This window comes from Ctenocephalides felis, unplaced genomic scaffold (genome assembly GCF_003426905.1).
Source record: "Ctenocephalides felis isolate EL2017-DRISC unplaced genomic scaffold, ASM342690v1 CF-g0.4_SCAFFOLD_00845, whole genome shotgun sequence".
Lineage (NCBI taxonomy): Eukaryota > Metazoa > Arthropoda > Insecta > Siphonaptera > Pulicidae > Ctenocephalides > Ctenocephalides felis.
In genome coordinates, this window is record NW_020536999.1 from 6,308,646 (window position 1) to 6,335,624 (window position 26,979).

At 30.3% G+C, this 26,979-nt stretch overlaps 1 protein-coding gene across 2 annotated transcripts; it reads right to left on the reverse strand.

Annotated features, from left to right (window-relative positions):
* LOC113363191 lies at nt 1-26,979 on the reverse strand. 2 transcript variants are annotated; one of them, XM_026605676.1, is made up of 4 exons: nt 26,897-26,979; nt 23,065-23,197; nt 3,378-6,666; nt 1-75 (listed from the first exon to the last, which is right to left on the reverse strand). In XM_026605676.1, exons 2-4 carry the CDS (start codon nt 23,077-23,079, stop codon nt 53-55), a joined length of 3,327 nt encoding a protein of 1,108 aa, XP_026461461.1. In that variant the 5' UTR covers nt 23,080-23,197; nt 26,897-26,979; the 3' UTR covers nt 1-52. The 2 variants fall into 2 exon arrangements, with proteins under 2 accessions (XP_026461461.1, XP_026461460.1); XM_026605675.1 differs by lacking the exons at nt 23,065-23,197; nt 26,897-26,979 and adding an exon at nt 8,404-8,612.

The following is a 26,979-nucleotide window of genomic DNA, read 5'->3' on the forward strand; positions in this document are numbered from 1 at the left end:
TACCAGTTTCCTTTTCCTCAGACATCCAACAGTTTTTGTATTCCATCTTCGATCACAGCTTTTTGCTCTTGGTATCTAAAGATTAAGTTTTTTGGATTATATAAACATATATAATTCATTATATATATATATATATATATATATATATATATATATATTACCAATTAATCATTATTAATTGTGCTTAAAGTTATTCTTGTAATCATGCAAAATAGCAGACGAGTGTTTGTAATTTGTATCGATGTTAAAAAATTTAATTACTCGCTAAAGAAGTAAAACTTCCTAATGGAGATGGGATAGAAATTGATTTTTATTAACCTCGTATTGTTTCTTTCTTAATTATGTTTACCGTTTTTTTAGTTATCTTTTTCGTGTATAAAAACATCCAAAACTAACCAAAATAAAATATGCTTGAGATTTTAAAAGTTTTTGCGAAAATTGCATCAACGATAATTCAGATAATCTGAAAAATGTTCAGACAACTTTCATATAATTTACAGTTTTTTTTATACAATATGCAACAATTTCAGACAATCACAAAATTTAAAGCATTTCAGACAATTTACATGATTTTCAGACAATCAAAAGTTTCAGACAATCTATAATTTTCTTCAGACAATCTACAATTTTCTTCAGATAATCTATAATTTTCGTGAGATAATCTACAACATTTTCAGTCACAACATTTACAATTTTCATCGATCAATCTACAAAATTTTCAGACAATTCACAGTATTTTTAAACAATTTGCAGAAAATCTCTATAATATATTCAAACAATTTATAGGATTTCAGACAATTTACAATTTTCTTTAGGCAACCTACAATATTTCAGATAATTTACTATACTTTCAGACAAACAACAATTTTCTTCAGAAAACTAAACATTTTCAGATAATTTACAACATTTTTAGACAATCTACAATCTGCAATATATTCAGATAATTTACAACATTCCTAGGCAATTTACAGTATTTTCAGACAATTTACAACATTTTCAGATAATTTGAAATATATTCAAATTTTTGAAGTATTTTCAGACATTCCGCTACATTTTCAGAAATTTTACAGCATTTTCAGACAATCTGCAGGATTTTCAGATAATATACAACATTTTCAGACAATTTACAGATAATTTGCAAAATATTCAAATACTTTGCAGAATTTTCAGACATTCCACGACATTTTCAGAAATTTTACAGCATTTTCAGACATCTGCAGTATTTTCAGATAATATACAACATTTTCAGACAATTTTCAGATAATTTGCAAAATATTCAAACAACTTGCAGTATTTTCAGACATTCCACGATGTTTTCAGAAATTTTACAGCATTTTCAGATAATCTGCTAGATTTTCAGACAATTTACAACATTATTAGATAACTTTACAACATTTTCAGATAATTTGCAAAATATTCAAACAACTTGCAGTATTTTCAGACATTCCGCGATACTTTCAGAAATTGTACAGCATTTTCAGACAATTTACAACATTTTCAGATAATTTGCAAAATATTCAAACAACTTCCAGTATTCTCAGACATTCCGCGATACTTTCAGAAATTGTACAGCATTTTCAGACAATTTACAACATTTTCAGATAATTTGCAAAATATTCAAACAACAATTACAATTTTTTTCATCTATAACATTTTCAGATAATCTACTTCAGAATCTTTTTCAGACAACTTAAGAAATTTTCAGATCACTTACATCAGTTTTAGACAATCTACAATTTCCTTCAGAAAACTTCAATATTTTCAGATAATTTGCAACATTTTCAGACAATCTACAATTTCCTTCAGACAACTTACAACAATTCTAAACAAATTACAACATATTCACACAATCTATAATTTTCTTAAGACAACTTACAACAATTACAGACAACTTACAACATTTTTAGACAATTTACAATATTTTCAGAAGACTTATAGCAGTTTTAAGGAAATCCACAGTTTTTTCAGACGATCTTCAACATTTTCAGACAATTTACAACAGCTTCAAACAATCTACATTTTTTTTTCAGATAATCTACAACATTTTTAGACAATTCATGGCATTTTCAGACTAAAATTTACAACATATTCAGATGACTTACAACATCATCAGACAATTGGGAAGTTTTTCAGACCAATTCAAAACATTTTCAGACACAGCATTTACAATTTTCTTAAGGCAACTTACAACAGTTTCAGACAATCTACAACATTTTTAGCAACCTACAAAACTCACAGACAATCTACAAAAACATATTTATAGATAATTTGCAACATTTTTAAACAACTTACAGACAATCTACAGTATTATCAGACAATTTACAACACCTTCGGGCCATGTACAATATTTTCAGATATTTCACAATAGGCAATTTAGGCAATTTACAATTTTTACAAACAATTTACCACATTTTCAGACAACTTCCACCATTTTCAAACAATTCACAAAATTAATATTATTTTAATACCAAATACCAAAAACAAATCCAAAAAGAATCCCCTGCAAGGATCACAGGGCTCTAATAATAATCAATGTTTTCACTAATTAATAAATAAAAACCAATTTCTAACCCTTTCTATTCTCATCCACATTAGGAAGTTTCACTTCATATATCATCAAGCAAATTTTTAACTTTACTCATGATAATATGATTCATTAATATATTAATACTATAGTACTATAGTACTTATTAATTTAAAACAAAAACAAAAAACAAAAACATTCCATTAGTGAGTTTATGCAAGCAAAAAGCAATCAAAAAAATCGAGAACAAACTTACAAATGGAAACGATGGAATAAAAACAACAGCTGGGTTGTCCAGAAAAAAAAAAACAAAATTCAGGTATAATTGAAAATTAGGCATAAAATAGTCATTGTTATGGCAAGGCTATCTTATGCTTGTTTCTTGGTAGAGAAAATCGTGAAAAACCTGTACATTTGCCATGCGATCAGGCGTATTTTACATATGAACGAAGCAAAGAAGAATGTTACGATAACAGAATCTTCGTCATTGCTTGTTTATATGTAAAATATGCCTGGTCGCACGGCAAACGGATAGACATTTTCACATACTCTCTACCAATAAAGGAGCACAAGACAGCGTTGCCATGACAACGAGACAGAAGTACCCCCGTAACGTACATTAGATTTTTATTACCCAATCCTTTATCTCATCGATCCATTAATTGTCAGATGATCAGCATAGCAACGACCGATATTACTGCCAACATTAAACTTAGCAAAACAAATAAATCTAAGCCAGAAAACTGCTGCAGACAAGCCAGTCCATAAGCACAAACTATCAACACATGTCTCGGGTCATGGAACCAAGGTGCTGATGAAGATGATGACAGGTTGTCATTGTCTTTGGGCCCACCTGAAGAACTCGAATCAGATTTCTTGAAACTCTTTGGCGTTGAATTCTTGGTGCATCCGACTGGCGATTTGCCAGGTGGTGTCGATGATTTGGATTTGGATCCGTCTTTACCGAAGATCATGGCCAGTTCTTCAGCAGAATTGTATTCGGATGTCTCTTCTTCATCGGTTTCTATTTGTAGATTGTTGGTTTTTGGTGGTATATTTGCGTAATCAGGAGTGTCGTCGTCGTCACTGGATTTCGGAGGTTCGACTTTAACATCGTCTTGGCAACTTTTTAAAATCTCACTTATACTCAAAATGTTATTCTGGATCGAGTTAGTGATCTCATTGATTTTAGTCTCGTTTGCGTTGATGTCTTCTAAACGTCTCTGCACGTCTGCACACTTTTCAGCACCTTCAGTCTTCATTAAAGACTTCTTACGTTTCATTTCACTGCCAATAGCTGCAGTGTACTTAGGACTTTCATCATTTTCTGTAACTATTTGACCTAACTCCAAAACAGTACTTGGAACGTTATCATAATCCTGTTGCAAATTCCCCAGTTGCATCTGACATTTATCTGATAAGTCTTTGAATTTTGATTCATCTTGTTTAGAAGTTTGATCCAACAAAGATGCAACACTGGTGTACACTAAATTTTCTGAGTTATCAACCACATCTACTTGTTGTTCTACATCAGAGTCTTCGGTTGTATGTCCACTATCTACAGAAGGTACTAGAGTGTAAGTCCTTGGCTCAGATTGATTGTCAATAGATGTTCTTAAATTATTTTCGCACTTTTGTGCTTGCTCTGATACAAGTTCTAATTCCCGTAAAATTTCACTCACCGTAGGAGACTTTTGCATTTTGTTGGTTTCAGGCACAGAGTCTTTTCTAAGTTCTTTCAGTTCCTGGTCAATTTTAGCAGTAGCTTCCTTAGCTTTTTGTGCCAAAGTTGTTAAATATTCATCCTCAACTTTCCGAGTGTTGATATCATTTTGGCTACTGATCAAAGTCTCAGTACTCGTTGGGGATTTACTGAGGTTCCTGTCCTGAAGTTTGGCGCCTACAGGCAACGTCCTGGATTGTGCTCTATTAAAATAGTTAACATCAGACAAACTTTGGACTTTACCAAAATCCTGTTCATCATCGTCTATCAAACTTTGCATATGTTGGTGCAAAAGACTGTACACGTTTGCAGACATTGAGCGAACTGCACGCTTTTTCTTGGCTGTCGCCAACTCATCCTGTTTTCTGATGTTATTGTTCAAAGAGGAATTGTTGTTTAAGGTGTAGTGCATGTCGTCATTTATAGGTTTAATAGGTGGTAAGGCTGAGTTTTTGTTAACGTCTTTCCGCAAGTTTCTGTAAGCCAAGTCGTCGATGACTACATCCGGAGACTTTCTTGGCATGAATCTTAATCTGAATGTATTTTTAGGAGCTGCGTGTAAATAATCGCTATTGGCACCTGGTACAACAGGTCCTAAAGGTATTCCAAAAGGTGGTTGTGGTTCTTTTACCTTTAAAGAATGATTTGCGTGTCGCACATTACGATAAACAACATCATCTAAAGTGACATCAGGTTCGTTACCATTTTGCGTCGGAGTGTTGTATTCAAAAGTCCTCGAAGCCAAAGGTGATGATGATAAGTAACTAATTTGTGGTGATACACACTCTTGTGTGAGTTGTCTGTCTTTAGGGTGTAGCCTTCTGTAGGCCATGTCGTCGGTGATTTTATCAGGTATTGTGGATCTACGTCGGAGTACAGGTTTTTTGTCGACTTGTGTGGTGACGTCTAAACGTTCTGCACGATCCAGTAAATCCTCATCGCTTAGTTTCAAACTTTTGTATATTGCTTCGAGTTCACTCAGAGCGTCTTCTAAATTCGCTGATTTTGGCCTTGGGCAAACATCATTCCAATCACCATTGCTGGAACCTGAACTTGTCCTGTTGGGCGTGTATTTACGTTGAGGAGGCACTGGAGGTTCACGTTTTTTAACTTCTACTGTACACTTGTAAACTGGGGGATCAGGTTTTAAAGGTACATCACGTACCATGTATTTAATTTTATTATTCTCAAAATCTTTTTTCATTCTCCTTGCAGTTTCTTCTTGATCCTTCATCCTCCAAAAATCCGAAGCACTCCGCACAGACTTGCACTCCTTGTTCAAAGGTGGCGGTCGATACATCTTAGCAACCGAGTCGTAGTTATCGACAAAAGGTGTCGCTAAAATTGGTTTGCGACTTCTAGGCGTCTGATCAGCAAAGTATTTGTACCGACCAATTGTCGACGAATCCACCACATCGTTTTCCGAAGGATGCCTGGTGATAAACCTTTTAACCTGTGGTCTGATAACTTCTGTGGTCACTGATGAAGGCCTGTCAGGCATGTAGTTTGGTCTATACTGCTCGTTCAAGGCTATGTGGTCTTCAGAATTGCAACGTTCAGATGGAACTGGTGCTAACCTGGAACTAGATTGAGATCTCCTGTGTGCATTTCTATTGTCTTGAGTTTCAAATGCGTATGATAAAGGCCTGGACGCATCGTGATTGGCATTAAAGTACTTTCTAGTATGATCCCTTGGTGGGGGGGCCGGTGGCCCTTTAGTGATTTTACTATGCACGCCTAAAGGGAGTTGCACATGCATCACACCATCGTCACGGATTTTAGACACTATAGCACCTGAACTATAACTATTCCGCAAACCGGGAACCTCATCGTCCTTTGGTAGTTTCCTGAATCTGCGACCACGTCTCGGTAAAGAACCATGTAGACTATCATCACTGCGAAAACGTGATATGGATGAACTACCAGGAGACGTTTCGTCTTCATCACTACTCGACTCGTGTTTCAATCTATCCCTTAAGGCTTCAGCACGAGCCTTGACACGTTCCTTGCGCCTTTTGTGACGCTCCAACGACCCTGTACCACTAACCAAACTTTCTTTACTAGAACCTCTAGCATCCAGGAACGAACCACCACTATGATCAGACTGGATTTGAGGTACTACGACATGATCAAACCCTGTAGCCAGTCTGGTTGGATTCGTCTGGCGTTTACTTCTGCTCTTCCTGGACAGGAAACCCTTTTTGTCCTCGTCGTCGGAACTGCTGTCGGAGTCGTCCTTTTTGCGGCGTCTGAAAAATCCACCAAGGGACCATTTGGGTTTGTCTTTCTTCTGGGATTTCGAGTCCTGCTCGTTGGTGGTGTGGTATTGAGGGATGGCGTTGTGACCATTTAGGCGGTTCACACTCCGGTGCCAGGGTTCCAGGTCGTCTGGACGGGTGCGGGAACCCGCAGACACAGTCTGAAAAGGGGGAAAAAATTAATTATATATAAAATATTATATATACTTTTTTAAAAAAAAATCTAGTAATTTTTTGGCCTAAATTTCTTATAAATTAATGAATTTGTATATTATTTAGTGTACAACTTTGCTTCCGTCGTTTTTTCAATATGAGTTCATTACAATAACGGCGGCAGCAAAATTGTGCATCTACTATATTTCCGATTAAATTTTAGAGTATACCGAGTTGCTGTAGGACTAAATAATGTTAGACAATATTGTCAATGATTTAATTTTAAACAAATTTGCCGAAAACATAGTTAAAATTAAACAAACGGTTTAGAAGTTACAAGCGATAAAGTAAAAATATGCACTTGATCTACTGGAACTTAAAGTTTTGTTTATTTGGTAAAGTAAATGCTCAGATTTTTTGTTTCATTTCAATAGCAGTTTTGAAGTTGCTTTAGAGCTTGACTATCTTAGACAATGTTGTAGATAATTTAATTTTGAACAAATTTGTTGAATATTGCATTTAAATCAAACGAGCCGTTTGGGAGTTACAATACTTTTAATAAATAAATGCTCCAGTGCAATGGATCAAATAAAGGGTCGAAACGTTTCGCGTCAAATGCGTCGTGTGGGGTATCATTTTAAAGGTCTCGACGACCTCTATATAAATATAGTACCGAGAACAATTCTAGAGAAATATTTTACAAGAACAATTTCTATTTTCAAAGTATACAGCGTTGCTGTAGGGATATGTAATATTAGGCAACATTGTAGATAATTAAATTTTAGACAATTTACAAAATATGCGATTGAAGTTAAACAAATTGTTCAAAAGTTATAAGGGTTGAAATAAATATATGAATGAACAAGCTGAACTATTTAGTTCTAATAATTATTTATTAGTTATTTAACTCAATTTTTAGGTCATGTCTATATTCGATTGCTATTTTAAAGTACACAGAGATATTGTAGAGTTTATATATCTTAGACAATATTGTAGATAATTTAATTTTGAACAAATTTGTTGAATATTGCATTTAAATCAAACGAGCCGTTTGGGAGTTGCAATACTTTTAATGAATAAATGCTCCAGTGCGATGGATCAAATGAAGGGTCGAAACGTTTCGCGTCAAATATGTCGTGTGGGGTATCATTTAAAAGGTCTCGACGACCTCTATATAAATATAGTACCGAGAACAATTCTAGAGAAATATTTTACAAGAACAATTTCTATTTCCAAAGTATACGGCGTTGCTGTAGGGATGTATAATATTAGGCAATATTGTAGATAATTTAATTTTGAACAAATTTGTTGTATATTGCATTTAAATCAAACGAGCCGTTTGGGAGTTGCAATACTTTTAATAAATTATTAAATTTTGGACAAATTTGCAAAATATTTAATTGAAGTTAAACAAACTGTTCAAAAGTTATGAGGGTTGATATAAATATATGAATGAACGAAGTGAGTTAAATAACTCAATTTTTATGCCATGTCTATATTTGATTGCTATTTTAAAGTATACATAGATGCTGTAGAGTTTAATTATCTTAGACAATATTGTAGATAATTTAAAGTAGATAATAGCTACTATCAAATCTAATAGATACTATCCGATATAACAGATATTATCAGATCTGATGTGAGAAAAATTAGAGGACAAAGCAAGAAAACTCCGACGTTTGTCCAAAATTAGAATTTATTAAATTTTTACAGATCTGCTGATTTTATTTAATTCTGAAACTCACTCTCAAATATAAATCTAAAAACAACCCTCGATTGCTCCTCGATTCCAACTTGCAACCCTTCGCCATCTTCTTAAGGGACATTCCATCTTGTTTAGACGTCGCACAACATTCTCCTTCTCGGACACAAGTCATTTTTTTGTTTTATTTTATAAAACACTTTTTTAAAAATTATATTTATCTATAAATAATAATATCAGATCCTTGTTTAACATTACACTCATAAAATTTTAATGGCAAATGAGTCAAAATGAAGTCTTGTATGCATCATGACAGTTTTAACTGAAAATGAAGGACGTAAATAAGTACACTTTTAATTTTTATATTAGCACTTTTATATTTTTAATAACAATCTTTAAATATTTAGATGTGGGAACAGGACAACTTCTGTCGGGTCATCTAGTATATATATATATATATATATATATATAAATGTCTGTTTTATATTTGTTCCGAATGCATCTGCATAATTTCGTTGCACACGATGATGTCGATTTTCTCACCGGATCTAAAATAATTTTAGATCCGCCAGAAGATATTTATTTATACAGCGTGTTCTATATTTAATAAACTCAGTCTTAGTTGCTATATTTATAGATAAACTAGACATAGATTATTTGGAAAAGAAAAATGGAACTAGTCGTGTATAGTGTTAGAAGTATCGAGGCAAAAGATCGATATTGAGTACTTTGAAAAGTATCTAATCAAAATATCGATGCCAAAAAAATATCGTGGCGAAAGTATCGATAGTACTCAATATCGAATTTTGAGTACTTTTCATAAAAATCAAACATAAGTGCAAGAAAGATCTAAAACTCATTAAATATTATATCACAATATTAGAATGAATTCTATTGCTTGTAATCTGATGTGTTAAATCAGAATCATTTTCAATATTGTAAAATTTTAACAGTAATTTTTCAATACTAATTTCAAATTCTATAATTTTTCAAAAATAAGACAAGTTATAATAGTTGATTATTTTTGATTAACACAATATAATAGTCTGATACTATATTCAAAAAGCAATACTTTTTAAGTATTTTTAAGCACAATCATATTTTTAATATTTTTCAGTGCAAACAATTGCCACAAGAACCAAATTAATTTATTATTTTCTAAAAGTTTTTTGCCCACTATACTAAAGAAAGTATTCTTAAGTTTTGTTGTCATTCATTCAGAAAAGGTCAGTTGAAATCCGATTCCTAAAATATGTTCATAATGTGCACAAACTGAAAACGAGACATTTTAAGATTCACGTACCACAAAGAAAGTATTGCTCTTCTGTTCTTTTTCAAATTGTTTATTTAATTTTTAATTTACAAGTACTTTACTTCAACTTACAATTCACATACTTTTAGAAAGAAAAATAATAACGCATTGAAATCGATGAGTATTATTATTTGAAATAATTATATTTCGATTCTTTTTTACGCAAAATACTAATATATTGAAATTGATGAATATTATTATTTGAAATAATTATATTTCGATTCTTTTTTAAGCAAAATACTAATATATTGAAATTGATGAATATTATTATTTGAAATAATTATATTTCGATTCTTTTTTACGCAAAAGACTAATATATTGAAATTGATGAATATTATATTATTTGAAATAATCATACTTTGATTGTTGAATATGTTTTTATAAAACATTTTGGTACTTTAAAAAGGCGTTTCATTTTACAAAAGAGTAATAAATAAACATCTTTATTTATTAGTGTGGTCATATCCATTTTGGGTTTTTGAGCAATAAATTCTGAGACTAATGACCCTTCGGGATCATTTTTTGACACTTCTCTGAACAATTATGACCACCTAGAGAGACTATGTCCAGTTGGCTATGACTATGACTAGTTGGTCGATAAGTGGGGTTCATAGATTACGCTGTCGATTCTTTTTGAGTACTATCGACGTAAAAGATCGATATTGGCAAATATATCGAGCTAAAAAATCGATACAAAAAGTACTCACTATCGACCGCGAAGTATTGATATTTACTCAGTACTCGATATTTTGTTCTAACACTAGTCGTGTACTATAAGGGAAATATTTGAAATTGATCAATTTATACCAGAATATTATTTTATTATCGAATGTATTGGTTTATGGTAATTATCATGTTGATTGGTGACCAAAGTGTTAATTCTTGTTATTAATTGAATCGAAGTAGATTCAAGATTATTATTAAGTTGATGGTATTGGTGGTGGACTGATAAGGTGGCCTTAAAAAAGTTTCTTATCAGTGCAAGTGCAAACATTGTACTCATGATTGCTATTGTTTTAAAAGAAACGTGTTATTATGTCTGAGTGGAAAAAATAATTTTATATTATATATATATATATATATATATATATATATATATATATAATAAATAATATTTTTCTCTAATTCAACTTTCAACCAAACTAAAATTGTGGCATAAACTAATACTTTTGGTAAACAACTGAATTAGTAACAAGAAACAACACTGATAGTCACTAAATTAAATTTAACTTTGATTACCTTTCGAATTAATAACAAAATAATTTTTTTACCAATATGTTTTAATAAATTTTACATTTTTATTAATAACAAACAATTCTCAATGAATTACTATAGTATTGGAGCGTTTTGGAGAAATTTTTTTTTACTGTACTCCAACTTGCATGGAATTTTGGAATTAACCCTTAAGTTCAAAAGTAAATTAAGCCTAATTCCAAAATTTCAGGCAAATTGGAACACAATCAAAAAATTCGAAGGCTCCCCCTTTTTTCTCAACTGAACTATAATAATTTGAAATTGAACACTTTTAGCCAATAAACAAAATAATTTATTATTAAGTATTTTTGTTTCTTTGAAATTTTTCAGACGTTTTTTTGTCCCGATTATTTTAATTCAATTTAAAATTAAAGTATTATGCAATATTTTTAACTTCCCAAAGGAATAGTTTATGTTTTCATCGAAAAATCCGATTCGCTAATTTTATGTTTTCTCGACGTTTCAAGCCACTCTGAATCGAATGAGATCAACATTTGGGAAAAGTATGTGTGTGTGTATGTGTGTGAACAGATTTTTTGCCGTAAATCTACGTTTTCTCAAAAACGATTGGACCGATTTCAAAAATTTAAAAGCCATTCGATGTATCTCGATGAGGACTAGTGTTTATCATCTTTGCCCGACGATCAGCCGAGCCGTTTCTTTGTAAATAGCAGAAAAGTAAATTTCTTGTAATAAAGTGTTAAAATTTTTTTTTCGGTGATTTTCATGAGTTTTCTAGATCATACTAAAATATCACGGCCCTACGAGAAATCATTTAATTTTTAAAATTCGTCAAAGTTTGCAAAAATTAGTATCTTTTTTTTGGCGTTTGTCAAAATTAGACCTTTCATCGACATTTTCTCAAAAACGCCTGAATCGATTTCAGAAATTAAAAAGCCATTCGATGTATCTCAATGAGCACTACAGTTCGTCATTTTTGTGAGACGATCTGCCGAGCCGTTTCTTTGTAATTTGGAAAAAAGTGTTAAACCTTTCGTCCACATTTAAGCTCATAATACCGAATCGATTTTAAAAAATCAAAAACTGTTCGAAATATATTGATGCTGATTAATTTTAGGTACACCAAGTATTTTCTGAAAGTGAGGTAAATTAATCCAAATTTTAATTAGTAATCGCAAAAAATTGAAAGTGAAATCTTTACGTTTCAGGAGTTTCTGAACATTTTGGCATACCTTACACGCTTCGAAATTTCGTCCCAATACGATTGCTTTGAAAAAAAGTTCAGAATTTCAAAATATGTCAAAATATTTTATTTCGAAAAGTCTTTTTTTTCAAAAAAAGTAAATTAATGCCAAAATTTTATAGTTTCTCAAAAATCTAATTTTTTTTAAGTAAAATTTCTTCAAAAATGTTTTTAAAAAAATTTTTTTTTGGTACGGAAAGTTCCAGCAATTTGCCTTAAGGCTCGATGCCATGCGCCCCACATTTTTATAATTGAACCACTTATTATAGACCTCAAATATTTTAGTATGTTCAATAGGATCAGTATCTTTATCATTATAAAAAGTCGCCATAGTTTTTTTTTTATGTAAAAACGAACCGAAATTATCACAATTCCAGAATGATATCTAATGTCGAATTAGTTTTTAAATTCAAAATCGATCCAGATTTTTTTACGAAAACGTGGATAAAAATATTGCACTTTTGATAAATTAATTTGGAAATTCGTTTTATTTCTCTTAAATACAAGCATTTCTATAAAAATTGCACTTGAAGAAACGAGTGAGCTAATGGTCTAGAAAAGCTAACCAACGTCATGGAGTTTCATTTTGAATTTTTAAAATCGGTTCAGACGTTTTTGAACAAGAAGGAAAATTCAGAAATCTGTTCACACACACGCATACACACATACATTTTTCCAAATTTGATCTCATTCCATTCAGACGAGAAAACATAAAATTAGCAAATCGATTTTTTGATAAAAACATAAAGTTTTCCTTCGGGAAGATAATAATTTTCAATATTTATATTTTAGTGGTAACTTTTAGGACATCATGATGTTTTATGAAGATTTATATAATTCCCTAATAATAGCATAACTGGAGGAACACTATTGATCACTAACCAAAGCAATTAAGGCATCGTGCCTTAAGGCAAATTGCTGGAACTTCCCGTACCAAAAAATATTATTTTTTTAAAAACGATTGACATTTTTGAAAAAAAAATTACTTTGAAAAAATAAGATTTTTGAGAAACCATAAATTGGACAAAAAAATACTTTTTTTTGAAAAAAAAATTAAAAAAAAAAAAAAAATTATTTAATTTTTAAAAAAAAAAAAAAAAAAAAATTTCTTTATTTTGACATATTGTGGAAGATCTGAACTTTTTTTCAAAGCAATCCTACTGCTTTAACTGCATAGGGACAAAATATAAAGCGCGTAAGCGCCGCGTCGCTGTCTAACGCATAAGCATTGATACGGAACCCATAGGAATGTAAACCAAAATTATACTTATTGTTAAAATCTCTATAAAATATCTGATAATTTGATGTGCGTATGTCTAATGATCATTTTTGACCGCCAAATGGCATTTTTTTTTACTTTTTTTATTAGATCTCCGAAACCGCTAGACCTGCCTTTATGAAAATTTGATCGGTTCTTCAATACAAGTACAAGTAAAATGTTTTTTGAATTATTCAAATCGGACGCTCCGTTCTCTTAAAAATTGATTTACCGTTTTCGGAACTTTTTGCCCCGTTACTTCGGAACGGCTAGACCTGCCTTCGCCAAAAACTAATCAGCACGTCTCCTTATCAATACGAATCAAATGTTTTTTGAATTATTCAAATCGGTTGATTCGTGTTCCCGAAATAGTCGACGAAAATTTGTTTGCGCACATACATACACACACACATACACACACACACACACACATACATCCATTTTTTCTAAGGTATGCCAAAATGTTCAGAAACCTATGAAACGTAAAGATATATAAAAATTTTCATTTTTGATTTTTTTGCGATTACTATAACTTGCCCTACGGAAAGTTAATAATATAAACCACTAGATTAAGAATTTTACAATAACTTCAATTTGACAACTTTGGGTAACCAATTTTAGTACATGTATTCCAAATAACAATTTAGTCTCTAAAATAAATCTTTAGTCACCAAATAGATTAATATCATGAACTAATACTTTTGATCATCAACCACTAACACTGACTAACTTGAATACATAAACCACGACGATTGGCACTTTTTCGACCACCAACAAATGGCACTTTCATCACTTTAACCATCACAAATGTTAATTTTCCATAATAATTATTATTAATTATAATTATTTTTACCGGCTTCGTGCAAATGCAGATGCATACTACTGATGTATGCAAGTTTTCTATAGAGAGAGAGAGGTTCGGTAGGCGTTGCAACTTGCAACCGTCACCAGGTCTATCAGGTTACGTCAAACTACGAGTCGCTGACTCGGCTCAAGAAATATGATATACGAAAAAAAAAAATGTGCATCAGGTGAATGAAACACAGGGTGTCCCAGAACTCAACGATAGAACTAGGATAACCAAAAGATGGTCCCAGATTGACCAAAGCTCTAGGCTGTACTTGAATGACTATAAGTTGCGAACTGCATGAGATTTTTAACTTCCCGTAGGGTAGTTATAGTAATCGAAAAGGAAACTTTTTATATATTACGTTTCAAAGGTTTCTGAACATTTTGGCATACCTTAAAAAATGGATGTATGTGTGTGTGTGCGTGTGTGTGTGCGGATACAAATTTTCGTCGACGATTTCGGGAACACGGATGAAGCGATTTGAATAATTTAAAAAACATTCGATTCGTATTGACAAGGAGACGTGCTGATTAATTTTTGGCGAAGTCAAGTCTAGCCGTTCCGAAGATACGGGGCAAAAAGTGCCAAAAATGGTTACTCAGTTTTTAGGAGAACGGAGCGTCCGATTTGAATAATTCAAAAAACATTTTACTTGTATTAACAAGATGAAGAACTGATCAAAGTTTCATGAAGGTAGGTCTGGCGGTTTCGGAGATCTAATAAAAAAAGTAAAAAAAAATGCCATTTGGCGGTCAAAAATGATCATTAGACATGTGCACATCAAATTATCTGATATTTTATAGAGGTTTTAACAGTAAGTATACATTTTGTTTACATTCCTATGGGTTCCGTACCAATGTTTACGCGTTAGACGGCGACGCGGCGCTTACGCGCTTTGATATTTCGTCTTTATGCAGTTAAAGCAGTACATCAATTGCTTTGAAAATAAGTTCAGAATTTTCAAAATATGCCAAAATAAAGAAAACTTTTTTTTCAAAAAAAAGAAAATTTTTGTGAAAATATAATTTCTCAAAAATCTAATTTTTTCGAAATAATTTTTTTTTCAAAAATGTTAATCGTTTTTAAAAAAATAATAATTTTTAGTACGGGAAGTTTCAGCAATTTGCCATAAGGCACGGTTCCATGCGCCCCACTAGTTTTTCTAAATTTTCTAATCAGGTGAATGAAATATATACAGGGTGTCCCAGATTTCAACGGCGAGGTAAACCACAACCAACTAGTGGAGCACGGCATTAAAAGAAAATTTTAGCATTTTATAAATATTTCAATAATAAGAAAAAAATTTGTTTACTTTTCTATAGGTTCCGTACCAATGGTTACAGGTAAATACTGAGACGCGGCGCCCACGCGCTTCTATATTTCGATTCTACGCAGCTAACGTATTGCAAATATGTACCTTGAAAAAACAGTTCAAAATTTCCAAATTAATTCAAAGTATAAAAAATCATTTTTTTCAAATATTTTAAAAATCTCAAAGAGCAATTTTTTATATCAATTACCATTTTTGGCACTTTTTACCCCGTATCTCCGACCTGCCTTCGCCAAAAACTAATCACCATGTCTCCTTATCAATACGAATCGAATGGTTTTTAAATTATTCAAATCGGTTGACCCGTGTTCCCGAAATCGTCGACGAAAATTTGTATCCGCACACACACACATATATCCATTTTTTCTAAGGTATGCCAAAATGTTCAAAAACCTTTGAAACGTAAAGATATTTAAAAAATTTCATTTTTAAGATTCAGATTAACCAAAGCTCTTGGTTGTACTTATAAGATCATAAGTTGCAAACTGCATAAGATTTTTTTTATATTTTTTTTAATCAGGTACTAGTTTTGTCGTTGAGTTCTGGGACACTCTAGGGGACACATGAGGTGAATAATATACACAGAATGTCCCAGAATTCAAATAATTACAGTAACCAAAAAATGTTCACGGTTTGCCCGAATCTTTAGGAAGCTAATAAAATGCAAGGGTATTTTTTTCCTAATTTTTTTAATCAATTTTTTCATCCCGTTTTGTTTTGGCGTTGAGTTCTGGGACACCCTAGCATCAGGTAAATAAAATATATGCACAGGGTGTCCAAGAACTCAACTAACCGGAAAAATTCCTAGACAGTACTTGAAAGCTCATAAACTGCAAGGGTAATTTTGTTTCTAATTTTTCTAATCAATCTGGGATTTAATAAATCTGGGAATGAAATATATAAATACAGGGTGTCCCAGAACTCAACTAATTACAATAACCGAAAAATGTTCACAATTTCACCGAATCTTTAAGCAGTACTTGAAAGCTCATATTTGCAAGGGTAATTTTTTTTAAATTTTAATCAATCTTGTCACCCCGTTTTGTCCTGGCGTTGAATTCTGGGACACCTTAGCATTAGGTAAATAAAATATATATATAGAGTGTCCCAGAACTCAACTAATTACAATAACCAAAAAATGTTCACAGTTTCACCAAATCTTTAAGCAGTACTTGAAAACTGCAAGGGTTTTTTTATAATTTTTCTAATCAATCTTGTCACCCCGTTTTGTTTTGGCGTTGAGTTCTGGGACACCCTAGCATCAGGTGAATGAAATATATATGCAGGGTGTCCCAGAACTCAACTAATTACAATAACCAGAAAAATTCCTAGACAGTACTTGAAAGCTCATAAACTGCAAGGGCATTTTTTTCCTAATTTTTGTCACCCCATTTTGTTTTGGCGTTGAATTCTGGGACACCCTAGCATCAGGTGAATGAAATTTATGCACAGGATCTCCCAGAACTCTAATTACAATAACCTGTTTTTCTGTCGTTGTCTCGACGTTGAGTTCTGGGACACCCTAGCAAAATTAACACTAGCGAAATGAAACAAGATTCTGCAAATCGTCATTCGTTTTCTATTTTTGTTAGGATTTTATATTTTTGTTAGGGTTTCTATTTTTTGTTAGGGTTTTCTATTTTTGTTAGGATTTTCGTAATCGGGTAACACCGCTGTTGGGCAATGTGAAGTTAGCTCAGTCACATTTCAAAATTCAATTTTATATAAAAAATTCATTAAAACAAAAACAATAAATGAATAAAAAATATTGTATAATTTACAGCTAAATTTAGATTAACTTTGCTCGTTGTGGTTGAATGGTTAAAGACGTAGTCTGGCGTAATTAGATTCCAACCTCGGCCAACTCGATATCAAGTAGTATGATATCAAGTTTACGCCGGGGGTTATAGACTACAAATATAATTATTAACATCAATAACAAATCAAAGACTCAGAAACCAGAAAAATTCTACTAGCTAGCAAATAAAATAGAAATGTAAAAATAAAAAAAGGACTCTACTGACAAGCAAATTAAATATCAGAAAAAAAAGTTTTATATGAAATATCAATAATTTTATGAGCGCAGTAAACATGATCTAATTATATCTTATCTAATTATATATTAGGTTGTCAAATATCTCCCTTCCGCTTTTTTGCTCCTGGTTTATAATACAAAAAGGCGGAAGGGAGATATTTGACAACCTTATATTTTTTTATCTGGGGGCAAAAAAACGGAAGGGAGATATTTGACAACCTATATATCCCAAAATAGTCAAATAAATTATTAAAATTAAATTTACGTGCTACAGATGGTCGCGCCCCTATAGGTTGCGAAAACAATTAAAAATGAGGTAATGACATATTTTATCAAATATTTCTATTAACTTTTTTAGAATCTGTGAACCGCTTTGGCTTGACACGAGTCAAAATCTATTTATATCAGGTGATTCGGATTCGGTGAGAAACACGACGACGTTTTTAGTCAGGAAAAACGGCTGCAATTGCAATATATTTACACTTGACAGACGCCGGTCGGACGTCCTGACGAGCTCGCGAGATTTGATAAAAATCCATGGAAATGAACCGACATCAAGCAAACGTTTATGAAATTATTTCAACGTATTCTGATAGGCGCTTCGTTTGTACTACGACCTTGTGATTTTCAAATATTATTTCTAAACATATGTTTTATAACGGCGAATACTAAAATCGATAACTTTTTTTTATAAAATACGAGTTATCAAAATTTTTTGGACGTACTACATTCAACTAGATGAATAGCTATATTTGTATTATTCATCGCAAAAGCTTATAAGATTACGTCATAAATCACTATTAAATAAATTTGTAAACAATTGCATTGCACTAATAAACAATATTGTTTATAAATATTTGCACACGCTGCACGAAAATTCTTGAAACAAAACACATAATATTTTTCTTTGAATGAATAACAATAATAATATTACCAGCACGTGGATGAAAAATTTCCAAGAAAGAAAAAATATCGATCGTTTCGATATATTTGTTTATGTATAATTATAATAATTTTAACAATGTTGAATATTTGTATAAACAAATTCAGATGCAACGAAAATGTGTCATCTTGATTTTATCGTAAACAAGAAATATTTTTAAATGGAATTTTATCTGGTTTTGATAAGAAATGAGTTTATTATGAATTTGAATGAATAATGTTGAAAGATATGTATATATACATATATGAATCTTTTGAAATGAATAAAAAAATGCAATTTTTACAAATAGTAATTCACTTAAAATTCGTACTTAAATTCTGATTGTTAGTAAAAACAATATAAAATATAAGTAAATTAACTAATATACGACAAATATTCAAATATTAAATATAAATATAATATATTCATTTTGGCAGGTGACAGTTCAAGAAATATCAATTTAAATAAAATTTGAACTTAAATGCTGATATAAGTTAAATTTTAAGAAAGAGGGATGTAATTTAGTTACAGACTAAAATATTTGATATAAATAATAAAAGTTCAAAATTTCAGTTTAATTAGAATTTATTCTTATAAATGCTGATATCCTGATAAAAAAATATCGTTTCCAAAATTGTTTATATCCACTGATGGTGACATAAAATTATATATCGAAATATGTGGAAAAATGAAGATATTTTGGAATCTTCTTGTAATCTTGTAAATGTTGTTTTAATCTTTAGTGAAATATCTCTGAGAATTTTTTAAATATGCTGAATAATGACACACATACAGTGTCGAAACGTACATAATAAATAAATAATTAATTATTGCTTTTTATTTCGATTATTTAGCTGCTTAAATTTGCTTTCGACTATTTGGCTATGAAAATTTGTAGAACATATGTTTCAACGTCGAACAAAAAATGTTTATATACACATATATATATATATATATATATATTTTATATATATATATATATATATATATATATATATATATATGTAGGTATATATATTAGTTATCAACGAAAATCGATAAATTACAGGTAGGTTATATCTAATCTAAAAATATTATCATATCTTTGTCGCCTTGATGAGACGACTTAAATTACATTATTTCTATTCATAAATCGATAATTATATATATATATATATATATATATATATATATATATATATAACCAAGTTCAGCATAAATTAACACTTTATTGATGAATCATCGAATCTAGTTTGCATTCGTCACAATCAATCAAAATATCATAAAACAAAAATAGCATTTATATACCTAACAAAATTCTACGAATTTTATAATTATTTACTTCCCGAAAAGAAAATTTTGTTTTCTTAAAAAAAATCCGGTTCGATAATTTTATATTTTCTCTGGGCGTTTCTGAATCGTTTGACACTGAAAAAAGAAATAGAAGAGAAAAAAAATGATATTTCGACATTTTCTATTTCAATAATTGAAAATCTGTGGTTTCCTACCGGGGCGATCAAAATACCATTTCCAAAAAATAAACCAAAAACGTTCAAACGGTATAAAAAATTGAGTTTATAATTTTTTTTATTTGACTTTCCGTAGGGTAATCGAAAATGAAATTTTTTGTATTTCTTCACGTTTTGAAGGTTTTTGAACATTTTGCACTGTGTATGTTACAAATGTCTATATGCAACTTGACTTAGTAAATGGCATTTCGAAACTATCCAAACCATTTCGTACCGTATGAAACAAACCTTTTTTATTTATTCCTATATGATTGCTTAACACTTTTACCAAATTTTTTATGTACCCACATTATCTTTTATCTCGGCGGTGCGATAAGATTTAAGTACATACATAAGTACATCACCGGCACAGTAAACCAAAACCGGTTGTGTAATGTTTGGAGGAATTCGTGTTACTTTCTCTCATGGCGTTTCCGAAAACATAATTGTTATTTAACTAGCATTCAAATTTATTATTATTAGGCAATTACAACTAGTATGGCGATAAATTAAATAAGGAGACGGAGAGCAAATCGTAAATTGGATAATAGATAATCCTAGATAGGCCTTTTATGGGCCTATTCTCGGATATCAAAGCTGTTTTGCTATGAATTTTCCATGGTAACATAATATGTCACAAATAAGAATTAAGAATCTAAAGATTTGCTATTCTGGGTGCACCTATTTACTCAGAGTTATATTTTCTTGGTATTGTCTCTCAATATGTTGGTAGTCTCAAAACTATCAAAAAACAATATATATGACGTTTATTTTTAGTACTAATTGAATTAAATAAAAAAATTTTTAGTACTAATGGCGTCAATTTTTTAGTACCTTTTTTTAGTACTGTCAACGCCTGAACACTAACCTTCAAATAGCATGCACATCATAATAACCTTAGTTCTAATTCACACCTATTTTAATTATAAGTACAACTCTTATGTAGATCTTATTTCTCATTGAAGATTTTTACTCAAGTTACAAAAAGTAAAAAATTAGTAAAGTTATTAATTTGTACGTAAACATTAGGTTTGCTCGTCAGTAGAATTCTTTTCTTGCTTCAATAGAGATTTAGTTTGCTCGTCAGTACAGTTCTTAATATCTTACTTGATTAGAAATTTAATTTGGTCATCAGTACAGTCCTCTTATCTTTTTAGGAAGAATAGAAAATAAATATGATCTACTTTGCGATTACATCAGTTTTAATTGTTTCCCCGCTCCATAGAGGCGCCACAAAACTGTAGCATGTAAATTTACCCCTGGGTTTAATTCTAGATAAATATATAATACAGAATAGATAAAGCTGATTAACTTGAATAAATAAAATGAGAATAAAATATACGCTTATAAAAAGTTAATGATATTGGATATTTAATTTTTTGAAACAAGAATATCCAACAATAAATTGTGACTGTTCAGTTAAAATTCAAGTTACAATTTTATTAAATTAACAAATTTGATTATATATTGGATGAAAGTAGGATAAATAGAACATCTTTAGCAATTTCTTCAATTTTAATCATTTGCCCTCTCCATAGAGGCGCCACCAACCGTAGCACATAAATTTACCCTTGAGTTTAATTCTAGATAAGATTTATTAGAATATTAGTTCTTTTTATCTTACTTCAATAGAGATTTAATTTACTCATCAGTAGAGTTCTTTTTATCCTACTTGACTAGAAATTTAGTTTAGTCATCAGTAGAGTCTTTTTTTCTTTTTAAGAAGGTATAAAATTTGTTCATCAGTAGAGCTTTTTTCCCATCAGTAGAATTTCCTTTGTTTCTAACTCAAATAACTTCAGTTTGCTTGTCAGTAGATTTTCTTTTGATCCCCAAATATTATCGGTAAAAAATATTTTCTATGAAATATTATACTCTCAGTGCTAGTTGCAATATCAAGCAGCATGATTTCATTTCTATAATAGAAATTTCCTTTGCTCATCAGTAGAGTCGTAATCCTAAGTAAGAGCAACTTAATTAAAATTTCAGTATGCTCGTCAGTAGAGTTCTTTTTTATCATAATCAAATAAATTTTCTGTTTGAGGGCAAGTAGAGAGTTCTGTTGTTCTTGTTTATGCAAGTTTTCAGTTTGATTGTTGTCAGCAGAGTCATTTTTTCTTCATAAGCGAATATAAAGTATGTTCATCAGTAGAATTTTTTTATGCGGATATAAAATTTGCTCGTCAGTAGAGCTATTATTGCTTTTTCTCATGTAGAGCTATAGTTTGCTCGTCAGTAGAGTTTCTTTTGTCTCTAAAAACTGAAGTAAGAATTCAGCATGCTCGTCTATACATTTCAATTCTATCTTACTCAATTAGATATTTAGGAGGCCAATTCTCCGATAAAATAGCAATGTAATGTTACGGGTCTATAATCGTATGAGTTTGTAGTCACAAACTGTCAAATCTAGGTATTTGCTCTGCAATCCTAACCTCCAAAAGGCACATAATAATAACTTTGATTAGACTTCTTCTATGTGTTTCCTAAGCGACATTACAAAAATGCACTTATGATAAAATTTTTACTCGTCATTTGTGTCTTTTGGAGTTGAGGCTTTGGAGGTTAGCTTTTTTGACAGTTTGTGACTACCATTTCATACAAAGATAGACCGTAACACAACGTAGAATAAATAAATAGAGTTGTATTTTCCTAATTCATTTCCAATATTATCTTCCAATCATTTATTTATAATATTTAGTTAGTCTAAACCAAACGTCGTCCGTTCCAGTTCCTTTTGGAATTAGATCAGTTGCTTTGAGATGAATCTACACCAATGTATATATCTATTATATATATTATATATACATATGTACTGCTATATGGCATAACTATTATTGCATCGACCTAAATTCTAATTCCAACTGACCAATTCTAATTCGACTCGACTCGAATCGACTATGATGTTTTAATAAATAAATAAAGTAGCATAATTGGATTAGGAGGCTGGGGAATTTTTATTGACGCTTTTTATTTTTATTGAGCGTGGGTTACTGACAGATATATATATATATATATATATATATATATATATATATATCAATTACCATCTTACCTGTAACAAATACATATCGTCTGCTCCTCCTATCCTCTAAATTAGAGTCCAAAATGTTTTCCTCACATGTCTTCTCACTTTCTTTCTTCAAACGAAAAAGAAACTGCAATTCCGATCCCGAATTAAGTTGTATCTGCAAAAGAAGAAATTAATAATGAAACAACAATAAGAAATATCAAACATAAAAAATGATGTTCGGTGGAACTTTCTCTTAAAATATTTCATTGTGCGAACGCGGTTGAAACTTTCTTTAAAAAGGACAAGATAAAGAATAAAGATGATCGAGAAGAAAGTATAAAATTTTTGGGGTTTGGTTATGCACATAAAACTTTACTCGAATTAATTTTGTCAAAATATTTGTCCTTTACAAATTTGCAGGTCTAGAAGAATTCAAAACAAAATTCGATCTTCTGACCTTCCCAAGATTTTTTTTTATCTATCCCATAATGTTCTATAAATATCTCAATTATCCAAGGGTTATAAATAGTATTTATTATTACATGGATAAGAATATTTATTATATCGATATTATTGATGAGACGTAGTAGTATCGATAGTACAAAGTGGCGATTCTTTGGCGAATGGCGATTCCAATTCATATAATTTATGTAAATCGATATCGATTTAGAACAATGAACCGTTCGTCACCTCGATCGACTTAAATAAATAGTATCGACTAAATACACAGCTATAGCTACAGCTACAGCTATTAGCTTGAAGAGGAAAAATAGCTACAGAGGCGTATTAAAAATATATATCGAAACTATTCTGATCAATTATAATTAATTATTATAATTATTTACTCCATTTTAATTTTTTTTTGACTATGTGTACATATTAATTAGTACTTTTCATTCTTAACTTCCCGTTGGGCAAGTTACAGTAATCGCAAAAAAATCTAAAATGAAAATTTTTGCATATCTTTACTAGGTTTCTAAACATTTTGGCATACCTCAGAAAAAATTGATGTTTGTGTGTGTGTGTGGGGATACAAATATTCGTCGACAATTTCGTGAACACACTCTTTCATCCAAACAAGATCTTTTTGAATTAAGATGGATCAAAGACTTCATATTTATACACAACAGATTATTAACTTCCCGTAGGGTAAGTTATTGTAATGGGCCGAAAATCGGAATTGAAAATTTTTACATTTCTCGACGTTTTGAAGGTTTCTGAACGTTTTGGTATACCTCAGAAAAAATGGATGTGTGTGTGTGTGTATGTATGTGCGGATACAAATTTCCAGTCACATTTTAGGGCGCACGGATCAACCGATTTGAATGGTTCAAAAAACATTCGATTCCTATTGATAGGGAAAAGAGCTGATTAGATTTTGGCAAAGGCAGGTCCAGCCGTTTCGGAGATACGGAGCAAAGAGTGCAGAAAATAGAAATCGAATTTTTGAGCGAACGGAGTATCCGATTTGAATGATCTAAAAAAATTCAATTAGTAATGATTGGGAGAAGTGTTTATTAGTTCTTGGCAAAGGCAGGCCCAGCCATTTCGAAGATACGGAGCTAAATATGTAAAAAATGGCAGTTTTTGAGAGAACTAAGCGTCCGATTTAAATGATTCAAAGAACTTTCTGCTTGCCTTAACAAAATAATTTATTTTGGAAAAAAAATTTTGTTCCATTTTTTTTTTTTTTTTTTTTTAGTTTTTTGTATATCGAAAATATTTCAGATTTTATTTTATTATTTTATATTAGACAATGATACAATATTTATAATAATCTATTTGAAAACATTCAGTATTCAACGGGAAGTTCCAGCAATTTGCCTTAAGGCACGATGCTATAATTGCCTCAAGACAGAATTCCACTTACAGCTAGTTTATTTATTTATTTATTCATTGACGTACTTTGTATGAATTATGATTCATTTTGTTCTAAATTTGAGTTATTACAATAAAAATGCGATCAATGTAGTTGTATTTTGGTCGGTTAGATGTTTGAATAAAAATAGATCGAAACCAAAATTTATTTATATCTATATTAATTAATTATACATTAATTAACATTATCTTTTTAACTAAACAGATCGTACATCATATTTGAAACAAAACCTATTATAATAAATCACATTTATGTCAAAACAGATCACATTTAGCATATAATATACAATAGATCATATCATACATATAAATGTGATCTATTTTGATCTAAATATGATCTCTTTCCGATTAATGGTATATTTCAATGTAAAATTAACCTATTATCATCAATTTAGATCAAAATTCAATATATTATATACATTTTGTTCCAAATATGGTTTATAATTCATTTTAAAAAACTATAAGTGTTTTAATCAAAGTAGATCCCAAAAAATCATAATTAGATAAAATAAATTATATTTCAAATTTGAACTATCTGCAATATACGTCATAATTATTTAAATTTAGGTTTTAATTTTTGTACTCGATTTTTTCAATTAGAAACTAACAAGTATTTTACTATCTGACAAGTCTGATTGTTATTGGCCCATTTAGACTAATTTTTGATACAATTTTCTATATTTTTTTTAAAAAAAAAGAGCCCCCCAAAGACGACCGACTTTAGAAATTTTAATGGTTCTAGAAATTCACGGTTACGATTCTAAAATTTGTTATGAACAAAATTAGTTAAAAATTTCCACGATATCTGAAAAATGGTCACAATTACACCAAAAACTCTAGGTTAAAAGCTCATAATTTCCAAACAAAGTGAGTTAATATTTTTCTATTTCTTTAGAACAGTTACAGTCAATATATACTATCAGCTCGTTACGGTTTGACGTTGAGTTCTGGGACACCCTGTATAAAGATATTTAAAATCGAGATTTCATTCAAGATCTCTGTATGTTATTCAAGACGTGTAAGGATCATACAAAAATTTTTAACACGATCTATGAAGATTATAAAAGATTTATTAAAATCATTGCAAAGAAGAAATGCAAAGATCTTTGCTTTTCAAAATATTTGTATGTAATAAAAAAAAATTAATATTATTAGTAAATTAGTTTAAAATTATCTTAATTTTTTTTGTAATAATGTAATAAAATTTGGTTTATAGTAGTAAAGGTTTATGTTTATTTTTCAATAATATTTTAATATACAATTTAAGATAATGAAACGAAATGAAAATATTTTATAAAAATATTTATAGAAGTTATAAGGTTGTCAAATATCTCCCTTCCGCCTTTTTGTATTATAAACCAAGAGCAAAAAAGCGGAAGGGAGATATTTGACAACCTAATATATATTGATTTTTATTTATTATTCAGTTTTAATAATTTTATATGTAAAAATAAACATTAATAAATATAGTAATGATATTTATTATTATAAAATTATGTAAATAATTTCAAAAAATTTCGTTTGTATTTTTTTGTATGATCTTTACACGTCTTGAATAACATATAGAGAATGAATGAAATCGCGATCCTTTATATAGGGTATCCCAGAACTCAACGTATTAATTTTTAATACATCGATCTACTAAAAATTCATCACTAAAGTTTTTAATTTGTAATAAATTTTATTAGTACACATATAATTATACTAAAAACACGTTTCGATTCAACTTCCCGCATTAATCAGTGATTGTTGGAACTATATCGATCCATTTCCAGTTTTTACATATAATTTTACAATCTATTCTGTTCCACAAATGCAAATGTGCAAAATGTGCAACCGATAGAAGAATTTACGAACAAAAGTCGTCAGACTGGTTTCCAACAGCAAAAGTGCTAATGGGATGCATTCATATAATCATTAAATATATAGTCGACACATTAATATATATATATATATATATATATATATATATATATATAAACAAATTGATTCTTACATTTTTGCAGATCCGCCAAAAAGCACTTTTTCACATAGTCACCTTAAGTTCACAAAAACTGAATATTAGCAATTAAATATTAT

What these genes read in the sequence shown, in the direction of transcription:
- LOC113363191 (XM_026605675.1), bottom strand. Translation starts at nt 8,535, where the DNA reads ATGACTTGTGTCCGAGAAGGAGAATGTTGTGCGACGTCTAAACAAGAT. An exon ending in TTTTAGATTTATATTTGAGA is followed by an intron (nt 6,667 to 8,403) that starts GTGAGTTTCAGA and finishes CCCCCTTTTCAG; the next exon opens with ACTGTGTCTGCGGGTTCCCG. An exon ending in ATCTGATTCGAGTTCTTCAG is followed by an intron (nt 76 to 3,377) that starts GTGGGCCCAAAG and finishes CTTAATCTTTAG; the next exon opens with ATACCAAGAGCAAAAAGCTG.